This window comes from Corvus cornix, chromosome 1 (assembly GCF_000738735.6).
Source record: "Corvus cornix cornix isolate S_Up_H32 chromosome 1, ASM73873v5, whole genome shotgun sequence".
Taxonomy (NCBI): domain Eukaryota; kingdom Metazoa; phylum Chordata; class Aves; order Passeriformes; family Corvidae; genus Corvus; species Corvus cornix.
Window position 1 is genome coordinate 98,293,938 of NC_046332.1, and position 21,764 is coordinate 98,315,701.

At 41.6% G+C, this 21,764-nt stretch overlaps 1 protein-coding gene across 3 annotated transcripts in view; it reads left to right on the forward strand.

Moving 5' to 3' along the window:
* Positions 1 to 21,764, forward strand: part of CLCN4 (chloride voltage-gated channel 4) — a 41,604-nt gene that overhangs the window by 10,523 nt on the left and 9,317 nt on the right. For all 3 annotated transcript variants that reach the window (XM_010394378.4, XM_010394379.4, XM_010394381.4), the window contains 8 exons: positions 324 to 423; positions 6,740 to 6,927; positions 12,232 to 12,354; positions 13,884 to 14,090; positions 14,182 to 14,262; positions 14,778 to 15,323; positions 17,332 to 17,518; positions 20,490 to 20,888. In XM_010394378.4, coding sequence (XP_010392680.1) covers positions 324 to 423; positions 6,740 to 6,927; positions 12,232 to 12,354; positions 13,884 to 14,090; positions 14,182 to 14,262; positions 14,778 to 15,323; positions 17,332 to 17,518; positions 20,490 to 20,888 — 1,831 coding nt within the window. The remainder of the gene's footprint in view (positions 1 to 323; positions 424 to 6,739; positions 6,928 to 12,231; positions 12,355 to 13,883; positions 14,091 to 14,181; positions 14,263 to 14,777; positions 15,324 to 17,331; positions 17,519 to 20,489; positions 20,889 to 21,764) is intronic.

Consider the following 21,764-nt stretch of genomic DNA (forward strand, 5'->3'; position numbering starts at 1 on the left):
CTTTGATGCATCACAGTCCCTGGCTTACAGCCATCCTGGTAGTGACAAAAATAAGTGTTTTTCCAAAGTTATTGCTTCCTACCTTGTTGCATCACTTGAGGAGAACTTTTAAATACATGGACGTGGGATGTCCTGAGTTTGTAAATATGAAAGGGCTGCTGCAACTTGATCAGATGAGCATCTCAGAATAAATTATTGGGACTGCAGGAAGTAGAGAGTAGAGAAATTGTATGCACCATCTAGGAGTTTAATTATTTTAAACATTGTACTCTAAAACTGTCAGCCTGAATCAGCAGCACATCTATATGTATGTTTAATTTCAGATTACAAGCAAAAGTAAAGAATCCATATGGGAGTTCATCAAGAGTTTGCTGGATGCCTGGTCAGGATGGGTTGTAATGCTTCTCATAGGACTACTGGCAGGTATGTATGTGTTAGTGCTACAGCTATGCCTGGAGCAGCTCACCCAAGCTGCTGCAGTACCATCTGCTTCTCTTTGTACTTCATTGTCTCTCCATTGATGTTTTTAGTTTTTAAGCTAAAAAAGACAACTTTGCATTCGTGGAGTTATGATCCGAAATAAAAATACCCACTTGCAAAGTCTCCTTTCAACTGCTGACCTGGAGAAAAATGTTTTCACCAGTAGAGGGATTTTTCTTTTGCTTTGGGAAATCTGCATTTTAGTGCTTCGTACTCGATGGACTACTTTGACTTTCTGAATCTTTGCTTTGCAGAAGTCAATTTTATTTATAGGATTTTGTTTCTTGTCATCACTTTAATTCTGCAAAGTAGAAAATATGACGTGGGGAAAACACTGGTCGTGGACACTCAAAGGGGAGCTTTATAAACTGCTATTTCCACTGGGTTATCTTCTTTATGTATGCCTGAAAGCAAAATAGTTTCAGACTTGGTTTCAGGTCTGCTTCCAGGCCAGACAGACATTACATACTTAACAGTCTGCTCAAACTCACATGGCAAATTCATTAATTTCCTCAATTTCTCCTGTCTTCTCCTCAGTTTAGCACATCTTCCTGCTTGGAAAGCTGCACTTCTCTGACCCAGCTGAGACAGCTGCCATTTTTTATGCTTTTTCAGTGATGTCAGGGTGCTCTTGTGTTATGCTGCTTGGTAAAAGCACCATGTGAAGTTTCCCCGTTTCCAAGGGGTGATGGGAATTTCCTGCTCAGCATCTGTCAAGTTAATATGTTTATTACAGTTGTTAGGAGCCTCAGAAGTACTGGTGAAGTTCTTGAGAAAACATTTCTGAAGTGACATGTTTGGCAAATTATGTAATTTCATAGACATGTAATTGTTTCCACAAAAACTCTGTTGGGAGGGTGAGATGGGAAGAGAGTTTGATAGACTGATAGTGTACTACCAGGGCTGCTGAGTCCAGCCTGAAGGCCAGGGTTGGTCTCATCTGGGATGGAGAATTCTGCCTGCAAATAAAGTTAGAGCAAGCCCTGAGGGCTCTAGTGACCTCAGTAATCCTCTCCTCATACAAAGAATGTGGTATACATGCACACACTCCCATTTTAGTAAAAACATCCCAGAAGGTTTAATTCAGTTCTAGTTTGCAATGAAACCTCAGGCTGAAATCCTCAAGGCTGTCAAAAGCCAGAGTCACTGTCCTCTGATAAACCCTAACATTGATATGTCCAGCTTGGGAATGGGGTTTGAGGGTAAACTAAACTGAGATCACCCTTTTCAATGACAAGGGTGCAGAGCAACCATTTTACCTCAAAGAATGAAACCAAATTAGTCAGGAATCTTAGCCAGGTTTGAGGAGGGAGGAGGTGGTGGTGCAGTCACGAGGCACTTCATGTTGTTGTCTTCTCTTCTTAAAATATTGCCTGCTCAGAGAAGTGAGCCTGCCACAAGGACATCTGCATGATCAGATGGGATTGCATGGACCAGCTGGGCTCCTCCATGGTCCCTCCTCTGCTGAACAGGCAGAAGCTGCTGCTGCTCCAAGGGGAGTAGCCTGGTCAGTGGATGGACACTGGGTGAACCCTTGAGCAGCTGGGTCCAGGCATTACCAGAGGCAAGCAGAAAGTATGGGAAGGCATGGGAGAGAAAGGGGAAAGGGGCAGCAGCAGTACCCAGGACATAAGGGTCCCGTGCTCTTCCTGTGCTGGGCACAGAAAACAGCAAGATGGGACTCTTGGAAGAGGCTGGCAGGGGCTTCCCCAAGCTTCCAAAAGCACTTGGGTCTTTTACCCAGGCCCAGGAGTCTAAAGTGAGCTTAACTGATCTAGAAGCCTAAATCCCATCAATTTGGTAAGCTTCATCTTTCAGGTTTTGCAATACCTCAAAGGTTGCACCTCCACTGCCAAGACGAGCAGATGAGGCCAAAAGATGCAATCCTTGTTCTCCAGTGCTTCTGCCACTGGGCCCTGTTGCTCTGTGCATGTGTAGCTACACTGGGTCAGTTCTGACTTCCTAGAAAAAATTGATTTTAGCCAGATTAGTTTTCAGTTGATTTGTGGTCTCAGCAGCATTGGTCACCACAGAGCCGCAAGCAAACAAAAAATAACTGATGGGAAGGAGCTGATGGAAGGAGGAAGGAGAGGACCATCCCACTTGGCAGTATGATACATATATATATATATATATATATATATACACACACACACACACATATATATATATGTATCATGTCATACACATACATATATCTTGTCATCTTTGGAATGTCATCAAGCCTGCATCCTTTGTTAGTCCCAGAAGAGTGTAGGTGGGAAAGGGATGTCTGGAGGGGGTTCTGCTCTGGCTTCCTGCTCACAGCAGAGCCAGCCTCAGGGTTACAGGCAACACCAATGTATATTGAGAATGTAACAGCAGCCACTGGGATCAGATCATAATTTCCTTTGTGAGGGTGCACACACAAATTAGCCTGAGCAGAGCCTCTCACTGCCTCCAGTCTGTGGCAAGTACCCACAGGACCCTGAACATCCTGCTGGAGGGAGACGATGGTGTATGACACTGTCAAATGGCTGGAAGGGCACTGAGGAGCTCCTGGAAGTGAGGCTTTGGGATCCAAAGCCTGCTAATTGCAGAGAAGAGGGAAGGAACAGTAAAACCCAAAAATGTTGTTTTGTGTGGAGATCAGATAAGACTGTTCACACAATGGTCTAGAAAAAGATACTGAGCACTACATGGGCCTGTCTCAGTCAGAGTTTCCATGCTTTCCTCATATAAAGCAATGTATGGGGAGTGAGCCTAAACATTTATGTATGGATACCAAATTTTTTAAACATTTGTTTTTAAGGAAATCTGAATTTTTGCTGGGCCCATTCTGCCTGCAGACCAGTGGATGTTCCTCAGCCTAACCATTACTACTGCCCAACTGAAAGCATATGCTCTTTATAGATCAGCAAGTGTGTGTGTGTTTTAAAGCTATGTAACAAAAAGTGCCATCATAGTAATGCTGAAATGCTCTGATGCTGAGGCTGGATGTGCAGGAATTCCCTCTGTAATTCATCACTTGGGTGATGCTGTTTTCTGGCACAGGTGCATGAAGAAAACTCTCTTTTCAAAGCAAATTTTTAGCATTCTCATTACGGCACTGTAAAGGAAGAAATTGGCCATCATCAACAAACGGAAAAGGAGAGAGGTAAAAGGCTAATATCTAAAATAAAGTTCAGCACTGTCTGGCTTAGGAGTACTTCATTATTTTTCCTTCCAGGCAGGAGGTTACATAGAAGGGGGAACAAACTCAGCTCCTTTGATGGGAGAAGCAGGGAGATAAACCTATACTCTATTACAGTCTTGACAGCCAAAATAAGCACAAGAAATTAAAAGCTTGACTTTGAGATGCTGAACTGTCTAGCACTTGCATTAATTTCACTTAAAGCTGCAAAAATTCAGAACTTGGAAAACTTCTAGCTCTGGTCACATAGGTAGTGAAGCATTTACTATTGCATTATTATCTTGGCCCTCCTTATGATTTTCTTCTCTTGAAGGCTTGTGTAGTAAATTGCATGTAGCATTTTCCTCTTTATGTGGATCCCTAAGAATCTGGCAAAAGGGATTAGATCAGCTGCATAATTAAACACATTGTCTCAGTGGTGCTGAGGAGCCTGTGAGCTTGTTATATTAGAGAACTGAATGTTTGTTCTTCAGTATAGTTATTAACTTTATTGGGGAAAAACATTCAGAAGTCTGTCTTCCTTTGTGCCTTTGGTAGCATTAATGTGCAGCTGCCTGGTTAAGTGTAGTGTAAACTTTGAAGATTACAGAGAGCATTAAAGACCCATCAAGAGGTGCAATAGACACAGCATGTGGTCCAGAGGATGAAGATTCCTTGTTTCTGAAACTTTCAGAAAATTGGAGAAGAATTTAGAGCTCACTGCAAAACAGGAAGCTATGCATGCTGATGTTGCCAGCAATGCAATGATTAATTGTCATCTAGCAACATGGTTCACTGTTTCCATAGAAACTTGGGAAAAATGGAAGAGTAACCAAGATTAAGCCAAGATCTTCATGGAAGAAAATAATTGCTACAGACATCATCACTCCCATCTGCAGCCTTTTTTTTTTTTTTTTAATGTGTGTGTTGTCCTGTCTAGTATATCTGTATAGTTCTTCAGATTATTTTTATACAACAGAAATTCTTCACTGCTACCTTGGTCACCACTGCTTGTCAGTGTGGGGACAAGTTTCCTTCTTAAGGGTGGGAGAAGAACCTGTGGGTTTTTTCTGGTCTTTGAAGTAAAAAAAAGGTTCCATGTGCTTGAATTATTTGAAATGTATTTTTTCCCCTATCTCTCTTACAGAAATGCAAATGAGAAAACTTTAGTTCTAGATGAAATAAACCAGCTCTTGGACCCACTTGTGTGCCCCAGCTGCTGGGGGAAAGGGGAGCAGCCCCCACCCCTGCTTCACATAATTACGTTCTTAGGAGGAGCCACAAATCTATAACTTTTGGAAACTTAAAACCAAACCATTTGCATTTTCTGAAGTTTTTTTCCTCTCTGTGTCCTACTGAAATGCATTGATAAATTCTGTTCAAATCCATTAGTGGTTTCCTGAAATTTTATTAATGATTATTTTAAAAATAATGATGACTTCTGCTTTCCATTGTATATGAGAGGGATCTGGAAAACACTAAATGACTCTTCTATCAGTTGTTGCTTTAATTCTTTCCAGGAAGTATGGACATAGGGACAGAACACAGGTGTCGCTGTTGTCCCCAGGGACGGCGAGAATCACAACACGGAATTCCAGGACAAATGGAATTATTTAATTAATTATCACCTCGTTTATATACCTTGGTTCGCAATAGAGAAATGACATTATTGGGTGCTTGACCATACACCTCCCAGAGCGATTGGCTGAATGCTACAACGCCTATTTCAAAATATTTCCTTCAGTGAACCAAAACAAGACCGTGCAGGTGCAAGATAGAGAGTTATTTACAGAACAGTCTTTCTCTGTTTCTCAGCTAAGGCATGAGAAAGGAAAACTTCACAAAATGCTTCAGCAGCTGGAAAATTCCTCTGCTCCTGCTCTTTAGTATCCCCACACAGGTCTGCCTCTCTGTGTTCCGGCTGCTCCCAGCCTCCCGTTCCTGCTGCTCTTGCACTCCTGGGGACCCACCTGCGCTGAGGGTGCTGCTGCTGGGGCAGGTTGTTATCGCTGATGAGCAAATGCCCTAGAGAAGCAGAATTTTTATTTTTTTGTGTCTGGCGACAGCAATTATACCTGTGTCTGTGTCTGGTGGCCACCGGGTGTCACTGTAGCTCTGTGTAATTACCGGGGAGAAACTGAAACGAGCGTTGTGGTACAGGAAGGATTTGAAAGATAGTTTTATTCTGCATGTCTAGATTGCCAGTCAATGTACACACATATCAAAAGCCCCATTCTGTTAAGTTCATAAGTCAGAATTTGGCATTCATGTTGTCTTTGTAATGAAATCATCTTTCTAAGGTTGCTGTGTTGGCACCGGTAAAGCTGTAGGAAAACATACATATCCTTCTCCTCCATTACCCCTGAAATACACAGTGTGGTTTGAGACCTGTGGCCCAGTGTCCATATAGAGACCCTGCACGACGTCCTCCCCATCTCAGCCAGATGGGCCACCTGCCTTGAACAGGCTGCAGGCCTGGCATTGGCTATCTCTCCCCTATTTGGCCATCAGTCAGTATGAGAATGATAATGTTTAGAATAAAAGCTTATTGAAGAGCATTGAAGGTCAGAAAAACTTGTTAGTGCCCCCAGTTCTTCGGTATATTTGTATTTATTGATGCAGAGAACAGTTTGGCTTGGAAGAGGCCTTTAAACGTCATCCTGTCCAACAACCCTGCCATGAGCAGGGTCATCTACAACTGGATCAGGTTGCTCAGAGCCCTGTCCAACCTGGCCTTGAATGTTTCCAGGGATGGGGCATCCACCTCTGTGGGCAACCTGTTCCAGTGTTTCACCCCCCTCATTGTAAAAAACTTATTCCTTATACCTAGCCTAAATCAACCCTCTTTTAGTTTAAAACCCTTACCCCTTTCCGTACTGCAGCAGCCCCTGATAGAAAGTCTGTCCCCATCTTTCTTATAAGCCCCCTGTAGGTACTGGGAGGCTGCTATAAGGTCTCCAAACCTTCTCTTCTCTAGTCTGAGAAACTTATGTTGCACCTACTTACCCAAATCATGGATTTTATTCTGTTATAAAAATTAGATATATTATCCTTGCAACTTGATTATTTTTAATGCCAGCATTTCTTTTTCTGCATTTCTTTTCCCAGGTACATTAGCTGGAGTGATAGATTTAGCTGTGGATTGGATGACAGACCTGAAAGAGGGTGTCTGCCTGTCTGCCTTCTGGTACAGCCATGAGCAGTGCTGCTGGACATCCAATGAAACGACATTCGATGACAGGGACAAATGTCCCCAGTGGCAGAAATGGTCTGAACTTCTTGTAAGCCAGTCTGAGGTATGGGAGGCCTGATTAGCTTGGGGTCACAGCAGGCCAGGCAATGCCCTTTTTTCATACTTGCTGATGTTCCCTCCAGAGAGTTTCTCTGAAAGAGAAAGTAATGAACTGAGCACACTGCAAAAAAAAGACATTTCCACAAGCAATATCTGCTTAACCTGAAGGAGGTCCTGTGGTTTCAGTGTGATGGAAACTAGAAAACTCTGAGATTGCACTGTATTTCTATCAGTATTAAACTAAAAGTGTTTTATAACATGCATAGCATAATCACCAGGGGACCTGAGCTGCATTTTCTTTATTTCCTTTTAAATATAATTTTATGGGACAAAAAAAAAGGATGAGCACTGAAAAATACACTTATGAAGATGTTTTTGGGATTGCAGATGGGGTTTTATGTATTCTGATACAGGGAGCTGCATAAGAACTGCTTATCCCTTGCAATCAGTTTCTCTGTCAGACATCGAGATACTTAGCTAGCACCAAAAGCTGGGGAAAGAATAGGCTCCCTGGGGGGTGGCCAGATGAAGGATTTGCAGGGATGTTGGACAGGAAGGGAAAAAGCTGATTTGGACAGACATGAAATGTATATTTAAAGATTTTTTCCCCTTACAATTCTTTTTTTTCCCCATAATTGTAGTAATTTTAAATACAAAGAATGCTCTTTCAAAGCAAAGCAGGTGAAAGTTTCATTTTGAAAAAAAATAAAAAGAAGCCTTTCTGTATACCATTTAGCAGATAATACTTTTTAAAAGAAGTACAAAAAAAACACATTTTATTTTCAACCTAAGTTATTCAATGTATTGAATAATATTGATCCCACTCACAACTCAGATCTTTGGCAGAATTACTGTCTTAAATCCCCCCTTCCTCCTTATTTCTGACTTGAATTTGACAAAAACTGAATTGAAGTGTGTGTGGGTGATTTGGAGAGGTTGTCTCAGATCTTCCCCCAGTGTGGAGGTTGTCTGGTGCTGCAGTGTTTGAGGACACCTTCATTGCCAGGCAAGTGTGTCATTCATGTTCTCTTCTGTGCTGCTTTAGGTTTACAGTAGAAGAAGTACTAGGTGAGAGTGTCTGTGCATATGTATAGCTCAGTTTTCTATAGTTCTAATTAACCATAGTGGAAATAGTGGGGTGCTCACTGTTCCTGAATATTCTCACCACATAATCAGGGGCAGAAATCTCTCAGTATGGGTGCCAGTCACAGTGCCAGGCTTCCCTTTGCCAGAGTTTTGCTAGGTTCACTCTGGTCTTCATCAGCAGATGTTTTGGGTGGCTGTGTCTTTGTGACAGTGAAGAAATGTTACCCTGATATAAAGCTGCAGAATGGGGGTGATGTTGTAATTTAAAAGAACAAAAAGAAAAACCAAAAAAAGCCCCCCAAAAACGTGGGAAGGAAAAAATGAGGAGACTGTTAAAATTATTAGGGGATTTGGAAATCCTGTGCATGTGTTTGACATGCTGTTACTTTGTCTGGAATATATAAATGATGCATATCCTTGAGAAAATTTATTGCTTTCTCCTGCTACTTGGAAACAGCAGTGATGACTGTTGTGTGCTGTGGCCTTTAGAAAAGGTATCAGCCAGGTGAGCACTGTGAAACTTCACTCACTTTGTGTTCAAACTGGGCTTCTCACCCCCTGGTGAACTGTCACAGTAGGACAAAAAAGAAAAGTTTCATTTTGGCTTGATTTTAGTCTCTTTCCTAAAACAAATGGGCCTCTAAGATCTGTGGGTTCCTGATGGTGTGATGGAGGCTGTAAATATTACATATATATCTGTTACTGTTACACTGAAATCCCAGGGAAAGCCCAATAAAAATGTGAATTTGGAAAGTAAAAATTCGGTTTTGTTCAGAAGGCTTATGATATGGGCAAGTTTTGCACTGTAGTGGGAGTGGTTCCTGTAGTGGTAGAGGATTTTAGTAGGTATCAAAATACACTGAACTTGACTGAGTTTCAGAATAATTTTGTTGGGTTTTTTTCCTGTGTTTCACTTTGTGCCTGACATTTACAAAAGAGCCCTGTAAGACAACTGTGCACATTGGAGGACAATTTAGGCAAAAAGTATTTGGAACAGTTTCCCTAAAGGTACTCTGGTCAGACATGTCTTCTTTTTTTATGCATGACTGTGATTCTCTCTCGTCATAGCCAACTAAATTTGACATTTTGAGGACTGAGATTTAGATCAGTTCTTCCTTGTGGTTTTGCCAATTTATGGCTCTGATAAACCCTCTACATATGTTTTCACAGAGAATTGTGACATTTCCTATGGCCTCTCCTGAAAAATGTTTCCATTCTAGTGCTCCTATAAAATGAGCCCAAAGCAGAGGCTTGATATAAATTATTATGGAAAACATAATAGCCCATTAGACACCTACCAGGCTATGTTTGCTTCCCTAATCACTGTTTTGTAGGCCAATTATATCCTTCATCCTTCTGGTCTTGAACCACTTCCAAAGAGGAGGTGAAGAGGGTTTTTTGGTGTGAGGAAGTTTCAAAACCTCAAATTCACTGGCAGATCAAAAGGTCATCAGATGTCACTGGTGATCTGGACTTGCCCTCTTCTGCAGATCCAGTTTGGTCCCAACCCCAGCTTCACTGGGGCTGAGGACCCCATTTTTGATGGCTTACACATGTCTAAGGTAGAGGAAAGGACCCTCTGTCTTCCATGGATCATGACACTGGGTCCAGAAATGGACTGGGTTCCTATCCTAGGGCTTCTGGATCTCCTGTCATAAAGCAGAGACCTGCAAGACAAGGAAGCCCTTCTAAATGTGGAACCCACTTCTCAGTTTTGCAGCCTTGAATCTGTCAGTCATGAGGACACACACTGCTGTAACATCCATAGGGGAGAGTCTGCAAACTGTGAGATCCCTATGGAGTCAGCGTAGAGCTCTGGGCCTCTGGAGTAACCATACATTGGAGGGCATTCTGAGGGATGTGGTTTATTTCAGTATTCTGAGTTTGTGAAGGATGTTTTCGATTGTGTTCCATCTGTATCTAAACTGGACTGACACCAGATCTGAAATACTGCTTGGTCTTGCAAACTAAAATACAAAGTTTTGCTCAGTTTCCCTACTTGCTTCATCACTGTTGTTTCCAGGGTGAGTCTTTCGAGCTGCTGTGGGAAAGGTTGTAGCAGGATCAGCTCTGCTGGTGAACTGCTTTGGTCTCTGACTCCAGTGTACATGCTCAAGACTTTCACTGCTCCAGAGCCTCAGTAGTGGCATGTAATGGATGAGAAATGAACCGTTTGCTATACTGAGTTACTGCTACTTCACTTCCCAAAGGTTTTCATATTATTAATCATTAGAAACTGCTGCAATTGAACCTGTAGAATGCCAGATATCTGGAAAATGTAACAATGAAAGATGTCCCAAGGGATAAGATTGAACTGGCCATACGGGCTCTTGTGGGGTCCTGCCACAGCACTGTAGGTGTATGTGTGACTGCAGTAACGAGCTGACAGAGTTTTCTTATGACTTCTGAGATGCAAAAGAAGAAGAAGTAAAAAGAAACAAAGTTAATTTTACTCCAGTGAATTTAGAAGCAAAACTACAGCTTTTGCTCAACCTAGTAGGGCCAAATTTCTGTAATGGTGTTGGCCTTCTTTGGAGGTACTCCAGGTTCACACTGACAGAAGGATTTTGCCCTGAGGCAAGATATCCAGAGTTTTCTCTAGAGGAAGAGCAAATATTGTCATAGCTGTTTGTAATTGAAAGCACTAGGAGACGACATTCATGAGACTGTCTTCAGCTGTAGCAACAAAGATCCATGGTTACTACAGCCGGATGTCAATCACTGCAAGTGTGGGATCCATGACTGCTTAGGGCATTGGGGGATAACGTATTGCTTCAGCATTCTGCTGTCATCAGCAAAGCCATCTGCTAACTTCAGCAAGCACCAGCTTAACAAATTGCCTTTCTTCCAGATACATCCATAAGGATAAGGGTTAGTGATATCCTTACTGCATTTTCGTTTGGACAGACCTGGAAAAGGAAGCCAGCAAACATCCATACTGTTAAAAGTTGATTCCTTGCAGATTTGAAAACAGGGAGACTTCTCATCTCTAGGTTTTTTATGTCTGGGAACAGGGGTTGGCCAGCTCTGTTAACTGATACAATTGATTAATGCCTGTTTTCCTACTTGATTTATCATAATGTTGATATCCAGGCTGCTGTCCTGCAGAGCAGAGGCAGGGGCCCCAATATTCTTGAGCAGCTGGGATTGCATCCGGTAGGAAGAGTTCACTTAGAGGTGAAGGATTCATACCAATTCATGCACTGAGGTTCATCTCGGTTTTTTATTCTGTAGTGTCATGTTGCTACAGGATATTGGTTGAAGGCTTAAGCTCCTTGTATCAATTTGATGCTGCTGAGTAGATTCTCTTTTGTCCATGTAGGTGGGTTTTGGAAATTTAAAAAAACTATGCCTTTGAGGAGGCAAAAGTATTCCAAGGCAGATTTTAACAAAAGTTTTGACTTGACCATTGGAAAAAGGTAGAAACTTGAAGGTCACTATTGACTATGCTTCCACTATGGCACTGCACAGTCAACCATTGGTAATGATCATTAGCATTCCCGTTCTGTCAAAAAAGTAAAGCTGTTCAGTTTGAAGAGAAGCTCATTCCTGACAGGAATGATTTTAAAATATTAGGGCAAAAATTACTGAGATGTGTGAGTGGGTTCTGCCAAGCTATGGTGTTTTAAAATTAGTTTCAACCCTATCGTGGACAGCAGCATATAGAAATAAAGGACTTATTTAAGGTTTTACCCTTCCTGTTTGTGAACTGAACTGGCTACTGATATACACAGGGATGTTGTTTGAAAAGATCAGCATCTGCATGGAGAACTGACCTTTGAATACTAGCCCTCAGAAAAATACGTATCAGGGAAAAATACATATTCCTTGTCCCCCACCATGGGATGAACACAGCAGATTCCTTCATTAGCTGCCTTTTCGTTACCAATTGCTTTTGCCCTTATGACATATTTGTTTGATGTTTTGGAACTTTATGTGGGTTAGTTAAATTCTTTAGTGCTTGAAAGATGCTCAGTTTAAGGTATTTGGGTCCCTTGCAAACAGACTGTAGGGACTAGGTTAGTTATTTATTAGTACGCTGCTTCTTTCCATGAGTAATAAAATTGTTGGAGTATATAAAGTTATTTGTCCTTCCTGAGGAAAAGCAGCTCTTACTATGTAAATGAAAAATCAGGCTCCACGCCATCATGATCCCTAGTAGAAGTGTGAGATTTGCCAATCTGCATTTGTCTAACAATGTTTGTTACTGTTATTTTTCTAGGGTGCAAGTGCTTACATTCTAAACTATTTTCTGTACATTATGTGGGCTCTATGTTTTGCTTTCCTGGCAGTCTCCCTGGTCAGAGTGTTTGCTCCTTATGCCTGTGGCTCTGGAATCCCAGAGGTGAGTTTCTCTTTGTGCATGAATATCCAAAAAAACCCAAGCAACCAAAAAAAAATTATTGCCTTTTCCCATTCCAGAAATGTACCATGAGATAGCATAGTGACAAAAAAATTGTCTTTCCATTTCATCTGCCTTCATTCCTTTGTCTGTGCTTTTATGGTGATCATCTCAGTTTTTCATAGTAAAAAGTGTTCATATGTCACTGTGACAGGTTAATGCACGTACTTGTTCATTGCCAGAGTGTGAATTAAAAATCAACATCTCCAAGAGACACATACTCACTAGAAGTTTATAAAGATTTTTCCTAGGATGAAATTACTTGGGCCAGTTAAAAAACCAGTTATTTTCTAGGCTAGACTCTAAACAAAAGCAAAATAAAAAGAAGGGGGAGGGCTACAAAGCTAAGGTTTCCTAAGCTACTGAAGATGCCCATCATTTGGGATGCCTGAAAAGTGTCTGGTGCACATCTTTTGCTGTGTTCCTGAACACAACATAATGTACATTATGCCAGCATGACAGCAGCCAAAATATTTACTTGATTTTCAATATTTTACACATTGAGCCTCTGTCTATATTTAAGCTGTTAAATGAAGAACCTTGTAATTCAACCAGCAGAGTCATTGAAAGTCTTGGAAATCAGGGCAGTCTTTTGTTAAAAGTGCTATGGAACTGCTGGAATTATTGTTTAAGAATCTGGCAGACAGAATCAGCAGCCCAAAGCTTAGAAATCTTGGCATACTTTTGTTCTTGATCTCTGAGAATCATTCAAATGTTTCAAAAAACCTCACCACAAATAATTTAAAATATTTGAATAATTTCCATGTTTCAAAGTAGTCATGTGTGTCTTTGTTATGTGTTTGATATATTTGTGGTTTTAAAAAGTCTTCATAGTTAACTATATAGCCAGTTTCCAAGTGCTAAATCCCTTGTGTGAGGTGATGCTCAGCTCCAGCCCATTTCCAGGCCTAGAGTCCAAACCCAAATCCCACCCTGCAGCCTGTGTGTCATGCACATGCATTGTGCTCTTTCCTAGCCACTCACTAGCAAAATTAAGACAAAATGTGTAGAAATACGATCTTTTGGACTTTCTCATTTCATAACACGTGCATGCTTTTATGGCACAGGGATTCCAAATAGCTAGAACTTTTTTTGTGTGTTTTATCTGGAAAAAAAAATCTGTCGTTGTTTATTTGCTTTTTTCCTGCTTTTTTAAACTCGAATCCGGTTTAAGTCTGATCTTGTAAGCCAAGGAGATATGTAAGAGTTTCATATTTCTATTGATCTCTGTGAGAGTCCTTACTGCCTGTTATGGGGACCACCCGTAACAGCAGTAAAAGTGTGGTCTGCTTAACCCGTGCTCAGATATTGCTGTGGGAAAGCTGCCCTACCTACAGTTTCTTTCTCTCCATCACTGTCTCTTTTCAAGCAGTCTGCAACTTTTTAAACTCTGCTGGAGTTTTAACTCCATTTGAAAGTTCGGAGTAGAAAAGGTTTCTTCATCTGTTCAACATGTTCTTCCTGCTTTCCAGATAAAAACCATCTTGAGTGGGTTCATTATTAGGGGCTACCTGGGAAAATGGACACTTTTAATCAAAACAGTCACCTTGGTTCTGGTGGTGTCTTCAGGCCTCAGCCTTGGGAAAGAGGGCCCATTAGTCCATGTGGCCTGTTGCTGCGGAAACTTCTTCAGCAGCCTTTTCTCAAAGTACAGCAAGAATGAAGGAAAGAGAAGAGAGGTGAGGTTGGCTTATAAATTTCTAATTTTCTTGTCTGGATACTTGGGGTTTCAAACTACTCATGCCTCGTATGTAAACATTTGCTTTGTAGGTCCTTTCAGCTGCAGCTGCTGCAGGAGTTTCTGTTGCATTTGGGGCTCCAATCGGAGGTGTGCTTTTTAGTCTGGAAGAGGTAAGACCTGGCAGTTCACTTGCTTCAATAAATATATTTTAATTTGATACTTTTCTCCAAGATGACCATTATTTTTCAAATATTTATATGCCTATTTTTCTTCTAAAAAATGATCTGTGATTACTAGTAATAAGAAATAACCAGATATTTTAGCTTAATCTGAATAGTAGAAGGGCACTGGCTTTCTGGAAACAAATTAGATGAGTAATATGGAAATACATCCCTGTGCTGAGGTTTCTCCGGCCTTCAGCTTGCTAATGCATGGACCAAGCTGTCAGGCATTTCTTGTACTCTCTAGACAGCAACTCTGGATTTAAATTTATTGATTTTAAACTAGTTGCTACTCCTTTTCTGAAATCTGAAAATGCCTTTTCTGATACCTTTGTGAACATGTTCTGGCTGTGGTAAGGGCTAGTGCTCGCAGTAAAGTCAAATGAAACAGATGGTGATGGTAGCTAAAGGAAGCACCCTCTGTCACACCCAGTGAAATATTTATGGTCTTTACTTGGTTTTAGGTCAGCTACTACTTTCCTCTGAAAACCCTCTGGAGGTCATTTTTTGCTGCTCTCGTGGCTGCCTTCACACTGAGGTCCATCAATCCTTTTGGAAACAGCCGACTGGTCCTGTTCTACGTGGAGTACCACACCCCCTGGTACATGGCCGAGCTCTTCCCCTTCATCCTGCTCGGTGTCTTTGGGGGCCTCTGGGGGACCCTCTTTATCCGATGCAACATTGCCTGGTGCAGGAGGCGAAAAACCACCAGACTTGGGAAATACCCAGTGCTGGAGGTGATCGTGATAACAGCTATCACTGCCATCATCGCCTACCCCAACCCCTACACCCGCAGAAGCACCAGCGAGCTGATCTCCGAGCTCTTCAATGACTGCGGTGCCCTGGAGTCCTCGCAGCTCTGCGACTACATCAATGACCCGAACATGACCCGGCCAGTGGATGACATTCCCGACAGACCTGCTGGCCCTGGAGTCTACTCTGCCATGTGGCAGCTGGCCTTGGCTTTGGTGTTCAAAATTGTCATCACGATCTTCACTTTCGGCATGAAGGTAAATCGGGCACGGGCACAGGAGCAGTCGCGAGCGCAAGGCACAGACGGGTTGCCATGGGCAGCTGCTCTCTCTGGCAGGGCTGGCCTGCCTCTGACCTGCCCCAGCCACAGAGCTGTCACTGAGATGCTGCTGGCTCACCTGTAAGCACCTTGCCTTGTGGCCCCTGTGGCAGCACAGGGATGAGCCCTGCTTTTCATCTGTGGTTTTGTTAAGTGAAAAAGAAATCTGTATGGGAATTGAAACCCGCTCTTGCCAATAAGCAATTTCAAGATGATTCCCACTGCAGCTGTTTCTTAGCTCTCTCATGGACATGGGCTATTTACATTGTTGTTTGTCTTGTTGGATTAATGTCTTAATGTGCCTCAAGGTAGCTATGCTCAAGGAAGTAATAATTTTAAATTTACTATTTTACACATTTAGAGCGTCACAAAAATATAGAAGTGGCTGAAAAGGTCTATTTTTGAATCTTTTTAAGCACTGTAGCTTGGAAAAAAAAGAGGAATGAATGAGAAGACTAACTGATGTGTCATTTGAATATTCTGGATTTGCAGCTTTTTCCTTCAACAACTCCTTCTCCCCTTAAATGAGTGATGAAAGGTCCAAGAACAATTTATCCAAGCTTTCAGTATATACCAAGCTGTTTGTGGTGAGCTCTATATATCTGATTAATAGAGCACATAAAAAACAGGTTCTGTCTGTCTACAGCTCCCATTATCTGAGCATTTATTTCTGGATCTGATGTCTGCAGACAATGAGAAGTTTTTTGTAGTTATACACTATATTTTATACCATGCTCCGAACTAAAGTATCTCATCTTTCTCTTAAATGCTACACTTGAACTGACGATCCATTTTTAGCCTTTCACTCTAGAAACTGATTTATGGCTGACAGTCCATTCTTATGCTTGTTCATTAAAAGCTTTGGTTCTTTATTTGAAATGTGATTCTTTATTTATCCTATATATTTAAAATCTGTTAGGAGGAATTACCAGTTTCAACCAGTCTGTAAAAGAACAGACAAAATAGCTTTACCCTCTAAATCTAGAAGACTCAGTCGAACTTCATCAGCAATGTTAACACTATATGGTGGGGGCTGTAGCATCTGCTGTTATCAGCCCTAGTGTCTCTGGGCCATGCTGATGAGGTGATTAGTTGAGTTCTCTAGGAAGCTCAAGCTACATTTTCTGACTGAAAAAGATATGATAGGCTTTCCTCTCTGAAAACAACCAAAGCTCCATGCAAGCCCTTGTCACAGATCTGAATTGTCTTCTCCAGCAGGAGTATATCTCCAGCTTGCTGGTTCACTTGACGTCTAAGAGGAAATGCACTTAGCCAAGGCAAAGTAAATTTTCATTCTCTTTTTTTCCCTCCCTTCTCATTTCAATACTGTTTTCTAATGATTTGTGACTTGTCTGTATAGCAGACATCAAAGTAATGACTCGTAGAGCTTCTTGGAAAATATATTGTAAACTGAGATGGAGAATTAGCTGCCTCTGAGCAGTCAGCATCCTTTCTCTGAATTTTTATTCTTCATTTGACATTTAATTTAAAATCTGGTCTGATTTAGCCTGAAAAAAGTAGTAATAAAACCATAAAGTGCTCCATCTGATAGAGGGTGAAATCAAGATACTATTTTTAGTTAAGCCTATGACAGAACCATCAGCAGCTCCTGACTTCCTGCTGAGAAAGCAATAAAGGCAAAGCCAGGAACATCTTGACTTCAAAAGCAAACTATTATTCAGAAACAGCATTTAGCTCCCTAATTCAGTGGGATGCAGCAGGTGAGATTCAAAATTTCTTTAAAAACTGCACTAACATTTTATAAAGCTATTAATACACACGTAGCCACATAAACTCAGTCACTGCAGAAAACTGTGTCAGAGCATGGGGATCAGCACTGTAGGCTGCCATGAGGCTATGGAAACTTGGTTCTCATACTGTTAATAAAAATTGTTTGATACTGGTCATTTTTGTCAAGGTGTTCATGTGTCTGCATTTCATTCCAGATCCCTTCAGGCCTTTTTATTCCTAGCATGGCTGTTGGAGCCATGGCTGGCAGGATGGTTGGGATTGGAGTGGAGCAGCTGGCATATCACCATCATGACTGGATCATCTTCAGGAACTGGTGCAGACCTGGGGCAGACTGTGTCACACCAGGGCTTTATGCTATGGTGGGAGCAGCAGCTTGCTTGGGTACGGTCTCTGCTGGTCACTGGTTTGTGTGTGACCAACACTGATGTTTGGGGACATGCTTAGGAGGGCCCTGTGTTTGTGTTAGCTGCTGTTTTGGCATTTCTGGGTGCAACAGAGGTTGAAATCAAAATGTGATGGGCTAAAGAATGGGCAGCTCCTTCTACTGGTTGCTCCAGTGATCTGCCAGGTAGTCAGCAACAGAAAGGTTTGCAGTCATTGATGCCTACTGCTTGTAATCTGCCAAAAAGCACAGAAAAGGAAAGAAAACAATTGAAGTTAGGCTGCAGGTTTCCAAGCAGGAGTATTTTTACTTGCATTTTTTTCATTTGATGTAATGATGTAACTGGACTGAAGCTACTTACTTATTTAGACTGTGCTCTCTCTCAGTGCAGGGAAAAAACATCCCAGTTCTGGCTAAATTTTAAGCTACACAGAGGTAAAAATTCTGGGTCTTATTTTGTCTGTGTGTCACACTATGATCAACTGAGCTGTATTTTGGTTTTCATTTTGATCATAGGCCAATACTGGATTACACTCAATCAATAGGATTTATTGAATATAACAGCAATGATCTGTTAACTATTAAAGCAAAACCATTGAATAATACCTCACATATCAAACTTCTAGCCATAGATGCAACAAGAATGTTACAAGCATACCATCTGAACATGTTTTTACCTGATCATATCTTTCCCCTTGTGTACTTGCATATTCTATCTCCTTTTGTTGCTGTTATTGATATCATCATCACTGGATGAAAAAATAGTGGAGAGGCATAACACGGATTAATGTCATTGGGTAGGTTTGAAATGAAAGATGTACTCCAGGAAGAGCTGGAAATTCAGATTTGGATGCTCATATTGGAAAAGCAGGATCATTTGTGCGATCAGTATAGAGGAAGGAAGGGTGGGATTTGCTTGAAAATTTAATGTCTGTAATGTAGATATCAACACCTGAGCTTAACTGTCTTGATACCCCTCACAGCCAAAATAGAAAAATGAGGCATGGGAAAGATCTGTATTATCTGGAAATACACATCTTAAACCAGGCAAATGAACAGATGAATTTGGCCTTAGAAGGGCCTGTTTTTATCTAGAGATTGTAAAGGCAATCTGGATCATCCCTTTGGATTTGAACACCCATAGCAGTGTAGACACATTAAAAAAAGCTAGGATGAATCTTACTGTCCAAACAAGTAAAGCACTTCCTCTTATCTTAATGTCCATAAAAGAAGTAATACACCAAAATTTGGCTCTGATGTTGCAGTTGATCTGCTAGTCAGCATAGAATTATAGAAGCATAGAATATGCTGAGTTGGAAGGGACCCATCAGGACCATCAAGTCCAAATCCTGACCATGAACAGAACACCCCAAAAATCACACCATGGGCCTGAGAGCATTGTCCAAATGCCTCTTGAACTCTGTCAGGCTTGGTGCTGTGACCACTTCCCTGGGCAGCCTGTTCCAGTGCCCAACCACCCTCTGGGTGAAGAACTTTTTCCTGATATACCTAAACCTCCCTGACTCAGCTTTATGCCATTTCCTTGGGTCCTGTTACTGGTCACCAGAGTGAAGAGATCAGTGCCTGCCCCTCTGCTTCCCCTTGTGAGCATGTTGTAGACCACAATGAGGTCTCCCCTTAGTCCCCTCCAGGCTGAACAGAACAAGTGACCTCAGCCACTCCTCAAAAGGCTTCCCCTTCAGACACTTCATCATCCTCGTGTCCCTCCTTTGGGCAGTTTCTAATAGCTTTATGTCTTTTTCATATTGTGGTGCCCCAAACTGCACACAGGACTCAATGTGAGCTGCAATTTCTTCCTCTTTTAAAAGGTCCAAATTAAGGTGGGGTAGTTTTTAATAGTATGGTGAGACATACAGTAGAATGGTCACAGCTTGTACTTAGGCTGTTTAGTACCAAAACCTATCTTGCCTAAAGTAAGAGATATGGAGTAAGTATTAAATGATCTTTACTCTGGTATTTGCTCTCAGCTTTTCGCAGTCAGAAGTTTAAGGCATTCCTCAGATGAAATTCATATCTGGATTATAGTGTTAAGTAATCAACAATCTAATATTTCTATATGCTGTTAGATGAAAAGCATCTTTTAATGACCTGTTTCTGATTTTTCTCATCTAAAATGGTGCTGTATTTTGAGACCTAAAAATAGCAGATTTATTACATTTACCTTTTGAACAGAGGCAAAGAAATGTTACCTAATAATTCAGAGATATATACACACTTGTCCTCAGTTATGTGATTATTTTTATCCTTTAATGTAAACTAAAGGAGCAAGGAGCTTGCTTATGAAATTAATATGGAAAGAATAGATTGAAAAATACAGCTACAACCCTGCCTATGGCTGCGTGCCGGGATGGCCTCAAACCAAGCTGTACACAGTTCAAACTATATTACTATAGTGATATCAAAAGCAAGGGTTTAAGCTATAATACAGCTCTTGCAGTGGCCCTAAGCTGTTTTAAGGTAGGATGTTGTAACCATGTTGTGCCCAAAGATAATGCTCAGCTTTCTCTTCAGTATGACTGCAATAAATAGGCCGGCGTGAAGGCCACTTCTCCACGCTCCTACCTGCCTCAGCCGTGGTACTTAACTGATTCTTGGAGTCATTTTAGAGGGCTAAATGGCAGGGTTCAATTTTACTTTCTCAAGTATCCATTAAAGCTGATTTTTTTTTTTTGTGTCCTTTCTGGTTTTAAAGCTCTGTCTTTTAGCGTTCATTGTTTGCTTTTCAATATTAGCAACTTTGGCATGAGCAAGTTCACTCAACCTTTTTGATGAAAATTGCAGTAGATGAAAAATACCTTTCTTCAGTGAAATAAGGCTAAAAGTATAAGGACAAAATACTCAGCATAAATAATTACATGCTTTTTTGAGTGTAAGGCTCAAAATTATAAATGAGTTGCTTAGTACGTATACCAGCACCGAGAGAAACTTGAGTCTTTTCCTTGTTGGCAGGTGGTGTTACTCGAATGACAGTCTCTCTGGTGGTGATTATGTTTGAGCTAACTGGAGGCCTGGAGTACATTGTACCTCTTATGGCTGCAGCTGTCACAAGCAAGTGGGTGGCAGATGCCTTTGGAAAAGAAGGGATCTATGAAGCTCACATTCATCTGAATGGCTACCCCTTCCTGGATGTGAAGGATGAGTTCACCCACCGAACCCTGGCAACTGACGTGATGAGACCCAGGCGCGGCGAAGCTCCTCTCTCTGTTCTGACACAGGACAGCATGACGGTGGAGGATGTTGAGACCCTTATCAAAGAGACTGATTACAATGGCTTTCCAGTGGTGGTTTCAAAAGACTCGGAGAGACTCATTGGGTTTGCACAGAGACGAGAGCTGATCCTTGCAATAAGTAAGTAGAGTATCAGTGTGCAAAAGTTTGATTTTGAAAGGAGTTTTTATAAGATAGGAGATTAGCAGTGTTACTCACCTTGAAGAATGGATAAACAAGAACTAAATCTGACTTTTTCTTCAAATATGACTTTTACTGGTTGCTAGGACCTGGAAGCTTTTCTATTCCATCATACCACCTGGTAGCATTTTGTGGGCTTGACCCTTGTGGGTTTTATTTTACTCAAAACAGTAAAATAAAATTCTTCTAGAGACAATAGAGAGAAACTCGGCTCATAGGGCCAGAGTTTTTGTCAGAACCAGATCAAAAGCCAGCGCAGTGCTCAGCTTCTTTCAGTCTCCATGGGCTGCCAGAGGTGGCTGGGGCAGTTGTGAACTTTTGTCACCCAGTGATGAAATACCCTGTGCTTCTTTCTGTTGCTCTGTCTCAGTTTTTCCTCACATGCAGCCTTTTAGTGCTACAGGTGGAAAGCTTTTCAGGGGACAGTGTTTTTTGGTAAAAATGGCTGAATTTTGTCTGGCATCCAGTGGAGAGCTGGCTGGTTGCCTGAGAATCCGAATCCAGATAATTAAAGATTTTGACTGTCATGTCCTTTCCTGGTTGATCTGATGACTAAGTGGGGATTGAAGAACAGGTATATTGGATGAAAGCAAGTGTTCCCACCTTTTCTGGACTCAGGGCATCCAGAACTGCAGAGGCCTGCAAGGCTGGCCCATTGTCTGCTCCCAGTTCTGGCACTCCTGTGGTGTTGAGGGCCAGCTGGGCAGGCAGGCAAGATGCCACCTGGACACGGTTGCCTTGTACTTTGCAGGGGAGTGGAATGTCTGGTATATCCAAATCTCCTTGACTTGAAATTATTCTTCTCTGCATGGTCTT